At 41.2% G+C, this 17,213-nt stretch overlaps 1 protein-coding gene across 1 annotated transcript in view; it reads left to right on the forward strand.

The window, feature by feature from the left end:
- The window catches only part of Kcnab1 (potassium voltage-gated channel subfamily A member regulatory beta subunit 1), a 250,881-nt gene that overhangs the window by 178,117 nt on the left and 55,551 nt on the right, over positions 1–17,213 (forward strand). Inside the window, exon 7 of the mRNA XM_036189972.1 lies at positions 398–441. Coding sequence (XP_036045865.1) covers positions 398–441 — 44 coding nt within the window. The remainder of the gene's footprint in view (positions 1–397; positions 442–17,213) is intronic.

A 17,213-nucleotide genomic window follows, 5' to 3' on the forward strand; every position in this document is an offset into this window, starting at 1 on the left:
GGTGGCAAGGTCAGCTGGGGTAGCAGAGACCAAGCGCCTCCAACCAGACCAGTGATCCTTCACAATGAATACCTGCATACAAAAATGTATGGATAAAGGGATTTAGTGTGTGACTCACTGTGTCACACTGCAGCTTCCATGACAAAATTTTCCCTTTCTTCCTTTTTCCTCCTTTTTAAATTTTATTAAATTTAAAATTTTTCTTTATTTATTTTGGTGGGAGGGGAGATGGGTGATATTGGGAAGTATGATGTGAGAGACACAATGAATAAATAAAAAGAAAGTTAAAAAAGAAAAAAAAAAAGAATAACTACTAATCCTGCATTTTGAAACAGATTTTTGAGAAACTAGCACAGCATTCCCCAGCTAAAGCCATCTACCTCTTTTTTTGTTGCAGAGCTGAAACAGAAAGGGGGTTGTCGAGAAAGCACATCATCGAAGGTGAGTCCTGATGCTTCCATGTTGCGTTAGTTTGGGGGCTCTTGTTTCAAGTGAGGAACCAGTCAAACAGGTTCAAAACACTTTGTAATGGGGAAAATTTTCTTTATGAAAAAAGTGACCATCCACCAAGTTTCTCCAGGGGGGTGGAGCTCAGGGAGCATGGAGATGCAGGAAGAATTAGGACCCAATCGGGAAAGGCGAACTCTCTGGAGCTCTTCTGGTGTCCAGCCACCGCTGCTATAGTGAAGCCCACGTGGGACTGAAGAGCCTCACTGAGCTGCGATATGCACAACCACCAAGGGTACCCACCATAGCTGTGTGATTTCTTTGTTCTGAGAATAATTACAGAGTTACGTGACAGTCACTATAACCCATGTCAAAACATTTCCATCAACCCCAAAAGTAACTTTGTACTCACTAGGAGTCACCTACCAAGGCTAGAGGGGATGGCTCAGTGGTCGGGGCACTTCCTGATCTTACAGAGGATCAGAGTTTGACTGTTAGCACCCACACTGAACAGCTCATGACCACCTGTGACTCCAGCTCCAGAGGATCCAGCACCACCTTCTGGCCTCTGCAGGCACTGACACACATATGGCATACATTCACACACATAAAAATAAAAAATAAATATTTAGAAAGAAAAACAGAAGTCACTCACCATCTCAATCTTACCAGCCTTTTCCACAGCCCCAAGAAACTGCTAACCTATCTTTTTCCTCTAAACACTTGGCCCTTCTGCAACTCCATATAAATATGATCACATGATTGATGGTATTTTGTGACTGGCTTCTTTTACTAGACACAATGTTCACCTATACTACAGCATACATCAATACTTCACTTTTCTCTTTTTTCCAAATAATATCTCACTACATGAATAGGCTATACTTTAATTATTCTTGTATCAGTTAATGTACATTTGGATTATTCTCATTTTGGAGCTATTATAGATAATTATGTAAATATTCCTGTTTTGATTTGGGCACATGTTAACACTATTATACTTTTTAAAAACTCTCTGTGTTGTCTAGCAGTGGATGTGTACGCCTTTAATCTCAGCATTCAGGAGGCAGAGGCAGGTGGATCTCTGTGAGTTTGAGGCCAGCCTGGTCTACAGAGTGAATTCCAGGACAGCCAGAGCTACACAAAGAAACTTTATTTAAAAAAAAAAAAAAAAAAAAAAAAAAAAAAAACTGGGTGTATGTGGTGTGTGTGTGTGTGTGTGTGTGTGTGTGTGTAAGAGAGAGAAAGAGAGAGAGAGAGAGAGAGAGAGAGAGAGAGAGAGAGTAGTTTCTACTCCTAGATAAATTAATAGTGCCATTGTTTTCCTCACAGTACTTAAATTTTTATGTAGATTAGACCGAAACAGGAAATAAACAGTTTGCAAAAGCCATTATGGTAGGGTACATATAGTTTATTTCATTGTAAGGACTGAGTTTTCAATGTTTATTTCTTTCTTGCTTACCTATATATAAAAGATTTTACACTTGTGCATTTTGCTATAGTGGGAGAGGGATCTTAAAGGTGCTTTCATACGTTTTCAATATCTTTATATAAGTTCATGAACAAATTCATAGAAAATCTAAGATGTTTTAGCCATACCTGGTAGTACATACCTGTAATCCCAAATACCAAGGAAACTAAGTCAGGGGGGATCACTAGTTCAAGGCTTGCTTGGTTTATAGTATGAGTGAAGGCCAGCTTGGGAAACTTGGTGAGACCTTGTCTCAAACATAAAATACAAGAAGGGTTGGGCATGTAGCTCAGAGGTTCGGTGCTTGGCTAACAAGTGCAGGGCCTGGGTTCAATCCTAGTAAAACACACACACATACATGATCCAAGATTTTTATATCTTTATTTTTATGATTAATTATTAAGGAAGAGAATTTCTCCTTCTTTGGAAATAATTTTGTTCATGAAATTCCAATAGTGTCAAAACTTAAATAAATAAATAAATAAAACCACACACACATGTACACACACACACACACACACACACACACTAGCCCATTTCATTCTTTCCTCCATTTTGACAGTCTGGTACACATCCTTCACAACCTTCCCTTCCGTTGCCCTAATTTGCTTATCTGGCTATCTGTATACCAACATAAATGAGTGTATCTGTCAACCCTCCTCAGAGAGCTTTTTTTTTCACTAGATGGTAATTAATACAGAGACCTACTACCGGTCAGTGTGCAGAAAATAAGAGATAATGGCATGCTCAGCTCTCAACGAGACATCTCTATCATACCCCTCCTCCCAAGGCTCAGGGATCAGTAAGGAAGAGAGGACGGGAAGCTTTTAAGGGCCAGAAGCAGTAAACACCTGCAGTGAAACATTTGCTGGACATGGCAGGGCCTTTGCACACATGAACTCCCAGTGGCTGTGACTGTATGCACAAGACTTGCATGATATCAAGTCAGCCCCAAATCCTGGCACCGATGGGGGAGGGGCTCATGAAGTCCCACCCCTAGCTGAGAGGCTACTTGCAATTGATGATTGCTAGGGTAGGGAGAGTCTGTTTTCAAGGATGCAGTCCCAGAAAGGCTACCCATGCTCCAGTAGATGGTCCTAGACACAAGCACATACAGATGGCACCAAGTAAATTCAATGGGTTTTTCTAAAAGAGCACATGAAGTTGGAAGGGAAAAACAGTTGGGGGATAGGAAAAGAATCAGAGGGGAAGGATTGGAGGGCAGATGTGATTAAAACACATTATACACATGTATAAATATGAAAATATAAAATAGTTGAGTCAGTCTGTAGATATTAACCTAGACTTTGTTGTTGTTGTTTTTCTCGACTAAAATATATTTTACCTACAACTTATTGGATATTTCCAGTTTTCAATATGACTAAGAATTATATATGTGATCATCTTTCTGTAAATAGGGTAGATTCTAAGAGCATTTTTAAGCCAAAGAATAAAGCATATCTTAACATAACTTTTCTTAGAAGAATACATGTCAAGTGAGGTGGTTTTACTTATTTACTCATTTGTTAGGGAGCCCAAACTTCTTTGTGTAACTTTATGCCTTACGTGTTCTTTCTGAGAATTAGCTTTTGTGTCTTTAAGCTATTTCTCTTTGGAGTTGCTTGGTTTGGTGTTCTCAGTTCCAGGAGCTCTTTGTTATCTGCCATTTACTCTTTTGTTTCTCTGTGTTGCAAATATTTCCCAGGGCGAGGGGGGTGTCTCAGCTTGAGCTTTTTCTCTCCACACCAGCCTAATCTAAAAGATAATGGATAATGTCAGGATATTTCTTCCAGGTGGAAGTTAGAGATCATTGTTAAGATATGAATATTCATATTACTGTGAAATGTGTCAGACTAGTGGTAGAAAACGGTAGTTCTGATATTCACCTATTTAATTTTAATGTTATTTTGTTGCATTGTGTTTTATTGGGTACAGGGAGGAGTGGGATGGGAGCAGAGGACAATTTTCAGGAGTCAGTTCTAACCTTCCATGGTTGCCATCCCAGTGAGCATCCTTGAGCCATTAGTCTCGGCAACAGGAGTCTCTACCTGCTAACATCTCATCAGCCCTCAGTTACTTAATTTCAATTTTAAAAGGGGACTCTTGAAAGGCCCTCCACCTCTCTCACGTCTACCCACCTCTCTCTCATATACACACACTTTTAACCCTAATGTTTACTATATAATTTCATTGTTTGTAAAATCTTTATCTAAGGTTTATATTTCTCACTTCTTGATTTTTATGTATGTGCACCTGAGCTGCACATTTAAGTTCCAGCTATTACATATGAGGCGAGTAACTACAAGTTACTTAAACCTCTGTCTCCTTGACTATAACACATATTACAAGTATTCCTACATTATAGGATTACAATATGGGGAGTGAAACTCATTAATTCACATGAAGCATAATGCCCATCATATAATGCACACAGTGTCATTTTGTCAAGATAATCAGCATTATCATATAAGCACAACTGCTTTATGGAGGACACTCTGTCCTGAGACTGTGACATACTGGCTATGCCATGATGAATGGCCACCGCTACCCTAGAGAAAGCTCCCAACTTTCTCTTCTAGACACAGTCCCTGCTGAGTCTTAGTATACAACTGGATATTAAAGTCAAGCCCAGCCTGCCCCTCCCAACCACCACCATGCCTGATCTTACATGGCCCAGTATGTGTGTCTTCTATCATGGGGCTTGTCAATACCAACAACCCAGGTGCTCAGGAAGTCCAGCTGAATCAAGAAGGGCAGTGTGCTACTCCAAAAGATTTATTTTATGTAAAAATACAAAATTAGAAACTGTGATAGACAAGCTAAAGACTGGGAAGGTAATAATTGCCCAAACAAAGCAATATGAGACCAAAAAAAAATCTCCAAAAATACCTTTGAGTTCTTTTTGTGTTGGCCATCTACTGCTGGACATGGGGCCTGTCCTTAAGTGTGGTTGGTATATCCAGTGAGACTCCCTTGGAGAAGTAAATTTTTCCTTTGTGAATGATTGTTAATTGGAGATAGCTTCTTGGTTGGGGGTAGGAGCTCATGTCTACTTCCCGAGCTCAGCACAAGGCCCCTGTCTGGTTTGGATCTACACAGTCCTTGCACATGCTGACACAGCACCTTTGAGTTCATATGTGTACCAGTCCTGTCTCATCTGAAGACAGTTTCCTTGGTGTCATCCACCCTCTCCAGCTCTATAGTCTTTCCACCTCCTTTTCTATGTAGTTCCCTGAGCCCTGAGGGGATGGGTGTGATGAAGACATCCCATTTAGAACTGAGTGTTCCAAGGTCTCTTACTCTCTGCACACTGTCCAGTTGTGGGTTTCTGTACTTTTTTTCCATCTAATTCAGGAGAAAGCTTCTTGGATGATGGCTGAGTGAGACAATGATCTGTGGGAACAGCAGACTGTCCTTAGGAGTCATTTTGCTGCTATGTTCCTTTAGCACAGTAATGTTTGGTTTTCCCCTAGATCCATGGCCTATGGAGACTCATATTCTCAGCCACCTGAGCAGTGTCAGGCTGTGGGTTCTATCTCACAGAGTAGACCTTCAACTCAAACACATAATGGTTAGTTACTACCACAATGTTCGTGCCACCATTGGACTAGTGTATCAAGCAGGCAGGTCACTGTTATAGAATGGAGGGTTTGTAGTAATGTTAGTATTTGCCTTTCACCTCTGGTAGTGGGCAGAGCACTTTCCATAACAATGAACATTAGTCTGTAGAAGAAAAGCTCTAGATAGGCACCATCTCAACTTCTTTGTATTCAATGAGATATTCCTTGTCTTCAGCAATAGGGCTATGTTATGGTTCTCTAGAGGAATAGAACTTGGGGATTTGCTAGAATGGCTTATAGGCTGTGGTCCAGCTAATCCAACAATGGCTGTCTACCAACAGAAGGTTCAACAATCCAGTAGTTGTACAGTCCATGAGTCTGGATGTCTCAGATGCTCTTCAGTACACACCAGAATCCCAAAGAAGTAGGCTCTAATGTAGTGAAGGAATAGACTCACCAGAGAGTGTGGTGATATATTGTGTACCCTAACAAACTTACCTGGGGATAAGATGACAGAGCCAACCACTAGATTAGACATAGAGGCCAAACAGTGGTGGCACACACCCTTAATCCTATCATTGAGGAGGCAGAGATTGGTCTGGATCTCTGTGAGTTCAAGGCCACATGGGAAACAGAGCTAGGCAGTGGTAGCAAGTAGACGAATTTCTAAATGATCTTATTAAATAAAAAACATGGAGCTAGATATAGGGGTGAAAACTTGAGAGATTATGGAAATAGGGAAAGCCACAGCTAACCTTACCTCACCAACTCCACAGCTTCCAAAGAGACCTACTCCTATATACCCATGTCTATATGCCTTTCTGTTCAGTTCTCTCATTCACTCTCTCAGCCCAGCTACATCACTTCCTCTTCCTGCCCAGTTCTATTACTTCCTGTCTATCTTTACAGAACTCCAAACCTCTATGGTTGGTGCTGGGATTAAAGGCACCATGCTTGGCTCTGTTCCCCAGTGTGGCCTTGAACTCACAGAGAACCAGACATTCCCTGCCCGCCAAGTGATAGGATCAAAGGTGTGTGCTACATTGCTTGACTTCTGTTTAATATAATGGCTGGCTTTTTCCTCTGATCTCCAGGCAAGCTTCATTTATTTAGAGCACAAATAAAATATCACCACAGTAGCACATACCTTTAATCCCACACATGCCTTTAATCCTAGGAAGTGACATGGCTGGGCAGAGAAAGGTATATGAGGCATGAGGAAACAGGAACTAAAGCAGTTCAGCTGAGACCCTTTTGAGTGAATACTCCGAGGTGTTCAGTCAGATGATTCATGGAAGTTGGCGAGGTGAGGTTGGCTGTGGTTTACTCTACTTCTCTGATCTTTCAGCTTTCACCCCAATATCTGGCTCCAGGTTTTTTTTATTAAAAAACTATCTAAGAATCAGAGAGGGGGGGAGAGAGAGAGAGGGAGGGGGGGCAAAGAGAACAATCTTCTTCTACTATGTTCTTTATATAGGCTGCCAGCAGATGGTGTGGCCCAGATTAAAGGTGGATCTTCTCACCTCAAAGATCTGGATTAGAAGTGGGTCTTCCCACTTCAAAATGATTTGATTAAGAAAAAAAATCCCCCACAGATGTACCCAACCACTTGGCTTTTAGTTAATTCTGGATGTAGTCAAATTGACAACCTAAAATGACCATCAAAAGGGCATTACTACCAGCTTTTGGAAAACAACCAGTGGCCTTGGCAACACTTGAGTTTGATGGTTTCCATGTGGCTCCTTTGGCCAACAACTCAATTAGACTGTAACCCATCCCTGGCACAGGAGGTTTTACTTGGTAGCAAGAGTTCTAGCTGGGGCTTTGTCACCCACATTATTTGATGATTCCCATTTAGATTTCTTTTATATATGTATATTATGGATTACCCAGAGGTCCTGGGGTTCAGCTATATTCCCATTTTGTAGCCTGCCATTTTGTCCCAATGATGGTGTCCTTAGCCTTACAGAATCTTTTCAGTTCATGAGGTCCCATTTGTTTATTAATTGTTGTTCTTAGTGCCTGTGTTATCGGCATCCTATTCAAAAAGTCTTTTCCCGTGCCAGTGAGTTCAAGATTATCCCCCACTTTTTCTATCAGATTCAGGACATCTGGCCTTTTCTTGAGGTCCTTAATCCATTTTGAGTTTAGTTTTGTGCAGAGTGACGAATATTGGTATGTTTGGATTCTTCTACATGAAGCCATACAGTTTGATCAGCACTATTTGTTGAAGATGCTGTCTTTCCTTCCCAGTGTTTATTTCTGTCTTTGTCAAAACAAAACAAAACAAAACAAAACAGGTATTCATAGGTGTGTGGAGTTATGTCTGGGGCTTCAATTTAATTACATTGATCAACATGCTTGTTTTATGTCAATACCATGCTGTTTTTTATTAGTATAGCTCTATGTACAACTTGAGATTGGAAATAGGCATACCTCTAGCAGTTCTTTAATTATTCAAGGATTCAAAAGATCCTTTTTTTAAAATATAAAATTGGTTAGGAAAAGAGATTGAGAAAATGGTTCACACTGGAATCTAAAAAAAAAAATTATAAAATCGAAGAGAAAAAGAATGGAGAAAGTCTATTGTTTTAAGACTTAAGTGTATGTGTGTGTGATTTCAGAATTTTCTTTTTTCAATAGATTTTCTTCAAGGCCTCATGCAACTTAATAGGAATACCTTAAATTTCTACTTTCCTTAGTTAAGGAGTTCTCATAGGATGGCAAACAAGTTCAGAAGAAATCTACAGCAACCCAGATTCTGACATTCATGCAAACATTGAGAGTTTTGAAATTGGGACCACTTGTTATATTTTTGTTGGTGCTCTTTTGAAGTTTATAGTTTCAACCAAAGACAAGGGCTAATGAGTAACAGAGTTACCCCCATAGGACATTGGTATGCAAACTGAAATTAGAGAATTAAATGAATTCTGCAGAGGAGGACCGCCATGAGATTCTTGAACCAAAAATACAGTTTGAAGAGGTTTATAGATAATTGTACTTGGATTTTATTGGCACATTCCCTATGAGAAAGGTGACCTTATTAAACATTGGTGATTCATATGCACATTAAATCCAAGGAGCAACATTTGAAAATAAGACAAAGCTGGCTGACCTTGGACACCTGGGTTATTTTACAGAGTATGAAATGAGTTTGGCTTGTGTATAATATAGGGATTTTTTTTTTTTGAAAAATGAATGAAAAGCCTTCTCTATGAGACAGTCTTTGACTTAGGCCCAGTTAGTCTGATTTCCTTCTTTTTTTACAAGGAGAAAGAAGACATTTTGCTAAGAGGTTTATTATACCCTTTCTGAATCCCAAGGTCTTTGGGGATCTACAATCCTCAATACTCATTGTTTCACAGCTGCTTTACTAAGACCCAAACTATGCCTTGAGAATCGGACAGATATAATTCTTTGAGCGCCTCACATAAAGGAATAGGAACAGCTTGGTAAGTCACTGTCTTGGTCAGTGTTCTGTTGCTATAAAGAGATGCTGTGATCACAGAAACTCATAAAATAAGCTTTGGGGGGCTGAAGGGATGGCTCAGTGGTTAAGAGTTCTTCCAGAGGACCCGGGTTCAATTTCCAGCACCCACACTGCAGCTCACAAGTGTCTGTAACTCCAGTTCCAGGGGATCAGATACCCTCACACAGATATACATGCAGGCAAAACATGAATGCTCATAAAGTAAAATAAGCATTTAACTAGGGCTTGCTTATAGTTTCAGAAGTTTAATTCATTATCATCATGGTGGGAAGCATGGTGGGCATGGAGTCAGCCTCTAGAGAAGTAGCTGAGAGTTCTGTATCCAGATGCACAGGCAATAGGAAGAGAGAGACACTGGGCCTGGCATGAGATCTGGAAACCTCAAAGCCCACCTCCAATGACACACTTTCTCCAACAAGGCCACACTTCCTCCAAATAGTGTCCCCTCCCTGGTGTCTAAGCATTCAAATCTATGAGCCTTTAGGGGCGATTCTTATTCAAACCACCACAGTCCCATTGTCAGAATAAGTCCATTCCTCACAAGATTCTACAGTCAAAAGCTGTGCCAAATCACAAGCCATGGCTATTGGCTCAGGAGAAGAGGATAGGTGGCAGAATCTCAGCTTGAAACTTTTTGGTTAGCTTGTGATTAGCTGCCCACATACTCCTGTGTGAGCCAGTATAAAGTACTTCTGCGTGTCTATTTAAACTTAAATAATAATATCTGGCTCCAAGTCAGTGCTCAATAAAACATTTGCTAAGTGGAGGTCTATTTTAGTGAAATCCCTCAATAGATCTTAAGGAGACATTTGCTGAGCACCTCTTTGTAGTGCTGTGATTTACCTATTCCTCCAAGCACACAAGCAGGAAAAGGCTGTATGTTGGTTTCCAGTCACATGAAAGATCAAGAATGGAAGACTGTGTAAGCTAGGAACAGTGCACTCCTAAAAGCCTAACGCAGCATTCATGAGGCGAAGTCAAGAGAACCAGGACCTCTAAAGAAGGCTAGGCTACTTAGGCAGGCAAGGAGGAAGAAGGGGAGCGGGGAGGAGGAGAAAGAGGGTGGGAGGGAAAGAGAGACTTCCGGATGGGAGAGGAAGAAGGAGAGAAAAGGAAGGAAAAAGGAGAGGAAGGAAAGAGGGAGGAGGGACCACCTGGCACAGTTTCCTCTTTGGACAGATTAGAAAACAGGAAGTTCAGAGAAGCTGAGATATTGCTCACCATTAATGCCACCTCACATCAGTACTCCGCCCCTCTCCAGCTCAGTGCTTTACCTTCTTTAAATGAAGAGTGGCCCACCCAGCTGCCAATCACTCCCTGTGTGTGATAAGAGCCTCTGAGACTCTCAGCCTACTTATAACCACCTGGCTTAGGCTATAAATCTAGGAGTCATTGTTGCTTTGTGTAGCCAGCGTACCCTGTATCCGTAACAATGTCCAGTCCAATTGTTTCTATGTACACGACTTGTTCTGAATTTGAACATGTCCAGCCAGCTTAGTCTGGGCTTGATCTGCTGCATTCATCTCTTTCAGTCTTGTTTCTGTGCGATCTACTCAGCAGGCAAAGCCATTAGTTCAATATATAAAAATCTGGCTGGGCAGTTGGTGGTGCACGCCTTTAATCCCAGCACTCGGGAGGCAGAGGCAGGCAGATCTTTGTGAGTTCGAGGTCAGCCTGGTCTACAGAGCAAGATCCAGGAAAGGCGCAAAGCTACACAGAGAAACCCTATCTCAAAAAACAAAAACAAACAAACAAACAAACAAAAAATCTACCTGCACTGGGCCTGCCTCATCTCTTGCTCACAACTCCCCACCATTCCTGCATCCCTCGCCAGTGTTTCAAAGTGTCACAAAGAATAAAATTCCAAACACATACCATGAGTTACAAAATACACAGAAGACTTTCAGAATGGCCAGTTTGGGGATACACTGGCCCACAGGTCAGAGTGGGGCCATTAACTTGACCCTGCACACAGTTGCCCATGCTCTCAAATGAACACATTTATATCTTTGCCAAAACATCAAAACACGGTACTTCCAGAGAAATAATTAAGGGGCAAAGAATGGCCAAATATTGACCCAATACAGGGAGGTGGACCTGTTGTGTCATTGCTGTGAATAGACATTATGACTGAACAATGAACATAGGCCTATGGATGCCCTCAGTGGACACATTTGGCTTCTTGGGTTGAAGACTGACTGTACCTGTATATTTTTATTGTCCTAGAATCTGGGGATCTCATTTTGGGGATCAAATGGAGATCTTCCAGGTGAAATAATAAATGAGCATACTTGTTCTGCAGTGGTGCCAAGTCTCTCTGGTTTCTCCTCTTCTTACCCACACTAATGAGGCCCAGTGGGGGGTGAGGGGCATCTCAGAAAGGAGGGCACTTGTTTCCAGGCCTGGGCATGGACCAAAGTAATGGGCATGGGCCACAGTAATGGGCATGAACCCAAGTAATGGGCATGAACCAAAGTAATGGGTATAGACCACAGTAATGCCTCTGCTTCCCTTCAGCCAAGGGGTTCCAAGACATTCTTGGCATTTAGTCTTTAATCCTCCCTCTGACGTAGCTGCTGCAGTGTTATACTACATTATATTTACTACAGTGTAATTACCATATCACGTTATTGTTCAACACCTCAGACAGCATTCTCTACAGTGGCAGTTCCTATGATGGTAAGTTTGTTAGCCCAGGCATAGGTTGCAGAACCAAGTCACAAAAACAATTGTTTTAATCACCAAGAATGGTTTCAAACTTATTTGTTTGGTTTCCTGTGTCTTATGTTCCATCTACATACCATTTTTCCTAAAATTGGTTTATATCATGGTACTTTAAAAGGTGGATTTCCTTTCTAGATGCCCCTTGAGTAAGTTGGTGCTATCTGCACCATGAAAGAGTTATTTGACCATCTGCCCTGACCTCCTCATCACAGCTTTTAACAGGAGCTACCGAAGACCACCCTTTCTCAATGAATGAAAAGTATTTCCAGGGCTCTATTCCAGCATCCCATTTTTCTGTCTGAAAAGTAATTGTTGCTATCCAATAAACTAGTTTGAAAATCAAACTTAAATGAACCAAATTTAAATTTATAAGCACCTCATTTAACAGACAATTAATTTTATGCTTATAATAAAAAGAGAAAACCTTCCATCTTCCTGAGGGATTAAAGAGGCTGATAAGTGACTGCTGTGCCTCTTGGGAATGAGATAAAACAGTTCCTTGAATGTTGTCCTCCTTTTGGCTGCATGATATTATATAGAATAGATTCTACTTTGGGGAAGTATTAATATTAGTGAAATTAATTAATTTTTCCTGAGTGCTCCTAAAAATTTGACCAAATGTTTAGGACTAAAACATAAGCTATTGCTTCCAGATTCCCTGAGTTACATTCTTTCTATTATATTAAATCTTACAGTCTTATGGCTTCTGGCATTTTGTTTCTTTCCAAAATAAAGGAAAAATGAAGCTGGACCTATTGGTACCAGCTACCCTAGGGGGTAAGGCGGTGTGACTTCAAATTCAAGGCCAGCCTGGGCAACTTGTCTCATAGTGAAAAGTAAAAAGATGAGTGGAGATATAGCTTGGTCCTAGACTGTTTGCCTAGCATGCACAAGGCCCGGGGCTCAAGACCCTGTGTCACAGAAGGAGAAAGAGGGAGAGATCAATAAAAGGATGTAGCTTGATCATTTGATAGAATTAATTTGATAGAATTAGTAAGTGCCGAACATAGCCTTTATCTACTCTCCTATTTAGATGACTGTTAAAACATATGTTCATTTAGTGGAGTTCAGACAGTCTTTTTCCCTGACTCATACAAAGAAGCAAAAAGAACCTTGGAGAGAAGCTGCTTTTTATTCTAAACTCGGCTTCCAGCTATGGCCACAAGTGTTGCTGTGGAAGGTCATTACCGGGTTTGCAGAGTTCCCACTGAGAGTGTGAGCCACCATGAGAGAGGCCTGAGATTTTCTTTGTTGAAGCAAAGTCAGCCTTTAATATAATTTAATGGTTCCAGGGATTAACAAATACACCATTGCATTCAATGTATTTTTCCTTTTTTTTTTTTTTTTTTTTGTTTTTCAAGACAGGGTTTCTCTGTGTATCTTTGCGCCTTTCCTGGAACTCACTTTGGAGACCAGGCTGGCCTCAAACTCACAAATATCTACCTGGCTCTGCCTCCCGAGTGCTAGGATTAAAGGCATGCACCAAGTATTCTTCCTATTCTTAATTAAAATTTTTATCAAAAAATTGCACCTATTTGAGGGATATCTTGTGCATGCACACATTAGATAACATTTAAATCAAGATAAGCAAATCTAGCTGGGTGTGGTGGTACTCACCTTTAATCCCAGCACTGAGAAGCAGAGGCAAGCGAATCTCTGAGAGTTCGAGGCCAGCCTGGTCTACAGAGTGAGTTCCAGGACAGCCAGAGCTGTTACACAGAGAAAGCCTGTCTCAAACAACAGCAACAGAGAGAGAGAGAGAGAGAGAGAGAGAGAGAGAGAGAGAGAGAGAGAAGCAAATCTAGCCCTCAAATATTTATCATTTCTTTTATTAGAAACATTCAAATTCTAATCTGTTTTTGGAATATACAGTACATTGTTATTGAGCGTTGCTCTACTATGCAGTAGAACTTATTCCTTCTACATATTTAACTTAGCACCCATCTGTTAACCAGCCTTTCCCCATCTCCCCTTCCTCACTACTTCCCACATCCAGCATCTGATAAACGTTATTCCACTTTCTTTAGATGTATTTTTATTCTGTGTGTAGGAGCATTATGTCTGAGTGTACTCGATGTGCCTGTAGTGTACAAGGAGACTAGATGTCACCGCCCCCCCCCCCCCGAGGTCAGATCCAGACCACTATGAATTGTCGTGCAGGTGTTAAGAGGACCCTCAGCTTCTAACTGTTGACACCTCTCCAGCCCCCAACATAATCTTTTTAGGTCTTCATATAAGTGAGATCATTTGGTTTTTGTCTTCTTATAGCTGTTTTTTAACTTAGAATAATGTTTTTCTTTCCATTCATGCTGTCATAAATAATAAGATATCCCCTTTTAAAGGTTGAATATAATATGCATGAACATATTAAAAAATACATTTATGTACAAATACATTTTCTTCATTTATTTTAAGAAATGTGTTTCAGCCCATTACCCATTTTATAATTGAATCATGATGATGATGATGATGGTGATGGTGGTGGTTGGTAATAATGATTTGCTATTGAGTTGAGTTTCTTCAATATTCTTGATATCCTTAATCAGATGGATAGTGGGTTCCTTCACTATGTATGTGTAAACCATGTTTATTCCTATAGAATTCGTTTTTATTATACATTTTATCAAATGCATTCTTTGACAATTTTATCCATGTACATAATACATTCTGGTTACTTCCTCTCTCTCCCAACTTCCTCTTGCTGTCAATGTCCCCTCTTCCCAAAAGACTCTTTCTTACATTCATGTGTTTTTGTTTTCTTTTGTGACACCCTGAGTTTAATGAGGGCAGTCCTGTGATCATGACTTGAAACTGGAGTCACACATAGGCATACAACTAACTACAATAACTGAGCCTCCCCCAGAGTCCACCAGTAGGCAATAGTTCATCAGGAAGGGGTAGGGCCCATGATGATTAACTGATGTTCAATGGGATACAAGTCCAGTGGAGACAGCCACATACAGCACTGAAATCATGGCTGCACTGACTGCGTCATAGCCAGAAGCTAACATTTCAGAGTCTTTCTGGCTCTTAACACTTCTACAATGATCCTTGAGCATTGAAAAGGATGGTGTAGATGTCCTCTTCAGGCCTGAGCACTGGAGTGTTGCTCTTTTTCAGCACATTTGCCACCATTCATGTCATTATGTTTTTTATAAATTTATTTGTATCTCTTTTTAAATTTATGTGTATGTATTTATGTCTGAGTAGATGCCACACTTGTGTGTGCCCAGGGGTGTGCTCGAGGCCAGAAGAGAGCTAGAGTTACAGGCTATTGTATGCCAGTCCACTGTGCTCAGAACTGAACTGGGGTACCCTGGCAGAGCACAAAAGCCTTATTAGCTGCTGAGTTATCTCCTCAGCCCCTTGTAACAATGAATAAATGTTTAACTCTAGGATTCTGAAGCCCTTGTTGAAACTCCAAACCGGAATACCAGTTCTTTTAATGATGTTCTTAAGATCCTCTGAGCATTCTTCACACATCTTCATTCCCACCCCACCCTGGGCATATTCAAATATCTTGTCTTTGAGTTGGCTGAATCTTCTGTTACATGGATTCTGCTATGGATGTTTTCAATTCCACTTTCATTTCATTTAATGTGCTTTCCAGCTCCGGGGTTTGTTTCAGTTTTTAAAAATCACTTTACTTTCTGTAGTAAGGTTGCCTGATGATTACTGAATTGCTTCTCTTTTGTTTTCATTTTTTGTTTTGGGGTTTTTGTTTTTCAAGACAGGGTTTCTCTGTATAGCTCAGCCTGTCCTTGAACTCACTCTGTAGACCTGGCTGGCCTCATAACTGTACCTCTACCTCTTGAGTGCAGGATGAAAGGCATGTGTCACTACCTGGTTTCTCTTATGTTTTTAAGGACCATGTTTGAGTAGGTTATCTCTAATACATTTTCCACTCATGACCATTTGTAGCTTTTAAAAAATGCATTTCTTTTCATCTTTTGAGATTATAATTGTTTTATTTCCCCTTCCCTTTCCTCCCTCCAAACTCTCCCCTGTATCCTTCCTTGCTCTTTCAAAATCATGACCTCTATTTTTCATTATTCATTTTTACTTACATACATATACATACACACACATATATACACATATACATATATTCCTACATTCATAAATACAACCTATGTAACATTACTTGCCTATATATTTTCAGGGATGAGCATTCAGTATTGGATAACCAATTGGTGTGCTCTTCCTTAGGGAAGACTATTTGGCCCCGTCTCAGCTGACTATTTCCCAAAACAGGATCTCATTATATCACTTAGACTGACGTCTAAATTGCTATCCGCCTACCTCAACATTCCTAGCTCTGGGATGACACGTATGTGTCACCATGCCCAGCCTCTCTGTATTTTCTTGAAGTTCATTACATTTCCAGAAAATCGCTGTTTAGAATTCTTGTCCAAGAGGTCACACATAAACATTACCTCATCATCAGCTTCTGGAGTCTCACAGTTCCCTGGAAGCTCTTGAGACTTGTTAGTATCTGACAACATTCATGCACTGAAATATCAGGCACACACTCCAGCTTTCACTGGTTCGCGTTAAGGGTTTCTGGTCTTCTGGGAATTCTAAGTAGGCTGTTTGTTCGGAGCCTGTGGTCATTGCCACTGTTCCAACACTAGACGGCGCTAGTCCCGGTAACTCCAAAACCAGTGCTGCCATTCTGTCTGTGGAAGATGGCGTCCCTAGCTTAGGTTTGTTACAAGTCAGCAATTGGTAGGCTGCACGTGATAGATTGGAGAACTGCCTAAAGAAGGCATCCAACCTCAAGATCAGCTAAGCTCCATGTGAAACAAGGCAGGACCAAACGCCTCATCTACAATCCCTAACTAGCCTGTGGTCAGGAACAATAGGATTCGACTCAGTCCTGAGCCTCACCACAAAGGGTCCAGCCAAAATGGCCAAGTTCTGGGTCCCAAGTTCTGAGGCCCTCAGCTCGCTCAGACCTGTGTAACTATGCTTCTCTGGCCTGCCTGGTACTGTGGTCCACCGCTGGCCTGACACCACTGCATCACCTGGTGATGCTAGCTAGAACACAAGTGCATCTCATGCAACATGCAGGCTTCTGCCCGGGTACTCTTCTCGGGCTCTAGCTGCAGGGATAGATCTATAGCCCCAGCACTGAGTTTCAGGTCAAAGTTCACCTATTTCTGCCATAAGCCTGAGGTTGAGGGTGAATAGTGGAGGCAATCCCCTGGCTAGCAAGATTGGTGCTAAGTCGTGTCACCCCTGAAGCCACAGCTTTTAGAACTGGTATAGTTCTGGTCACAGTTAGCGGTGGTGGAGGTGAGAGCCCAAGTCCATTACTCCAAGATCAGAGATTCCTGCCTCACTCTGTGGTGGATCCAGAGACTCTGTGAACAATGCCTGGGAGCAAGGGCCATGGGGTCTACTCAGTAGTGAGTTTCACCCTAGTGAGATTGGTACTGGGGTCCAAGTCTAAGGCGTTAACTTCCCCTCCCCTCCCAAGAAGAGGCAGCTCTCTCTAAGTCAGCATTTCTCAACCTGT

This window comes from Onychomys torridus, chromosome 6 (assembly GCF_903995425.1).
Source record: "Onychomys torridus chromosome 6, mOncTor1.1, whole genome shotgun sequence".
Taxonomy (NCBI): domain Eukaryota; kingdom Metazoa; phylum Chordata; class Mammalia; order Rodentia; family Cricetidae; genus Onychomys; species Onychomys torridus.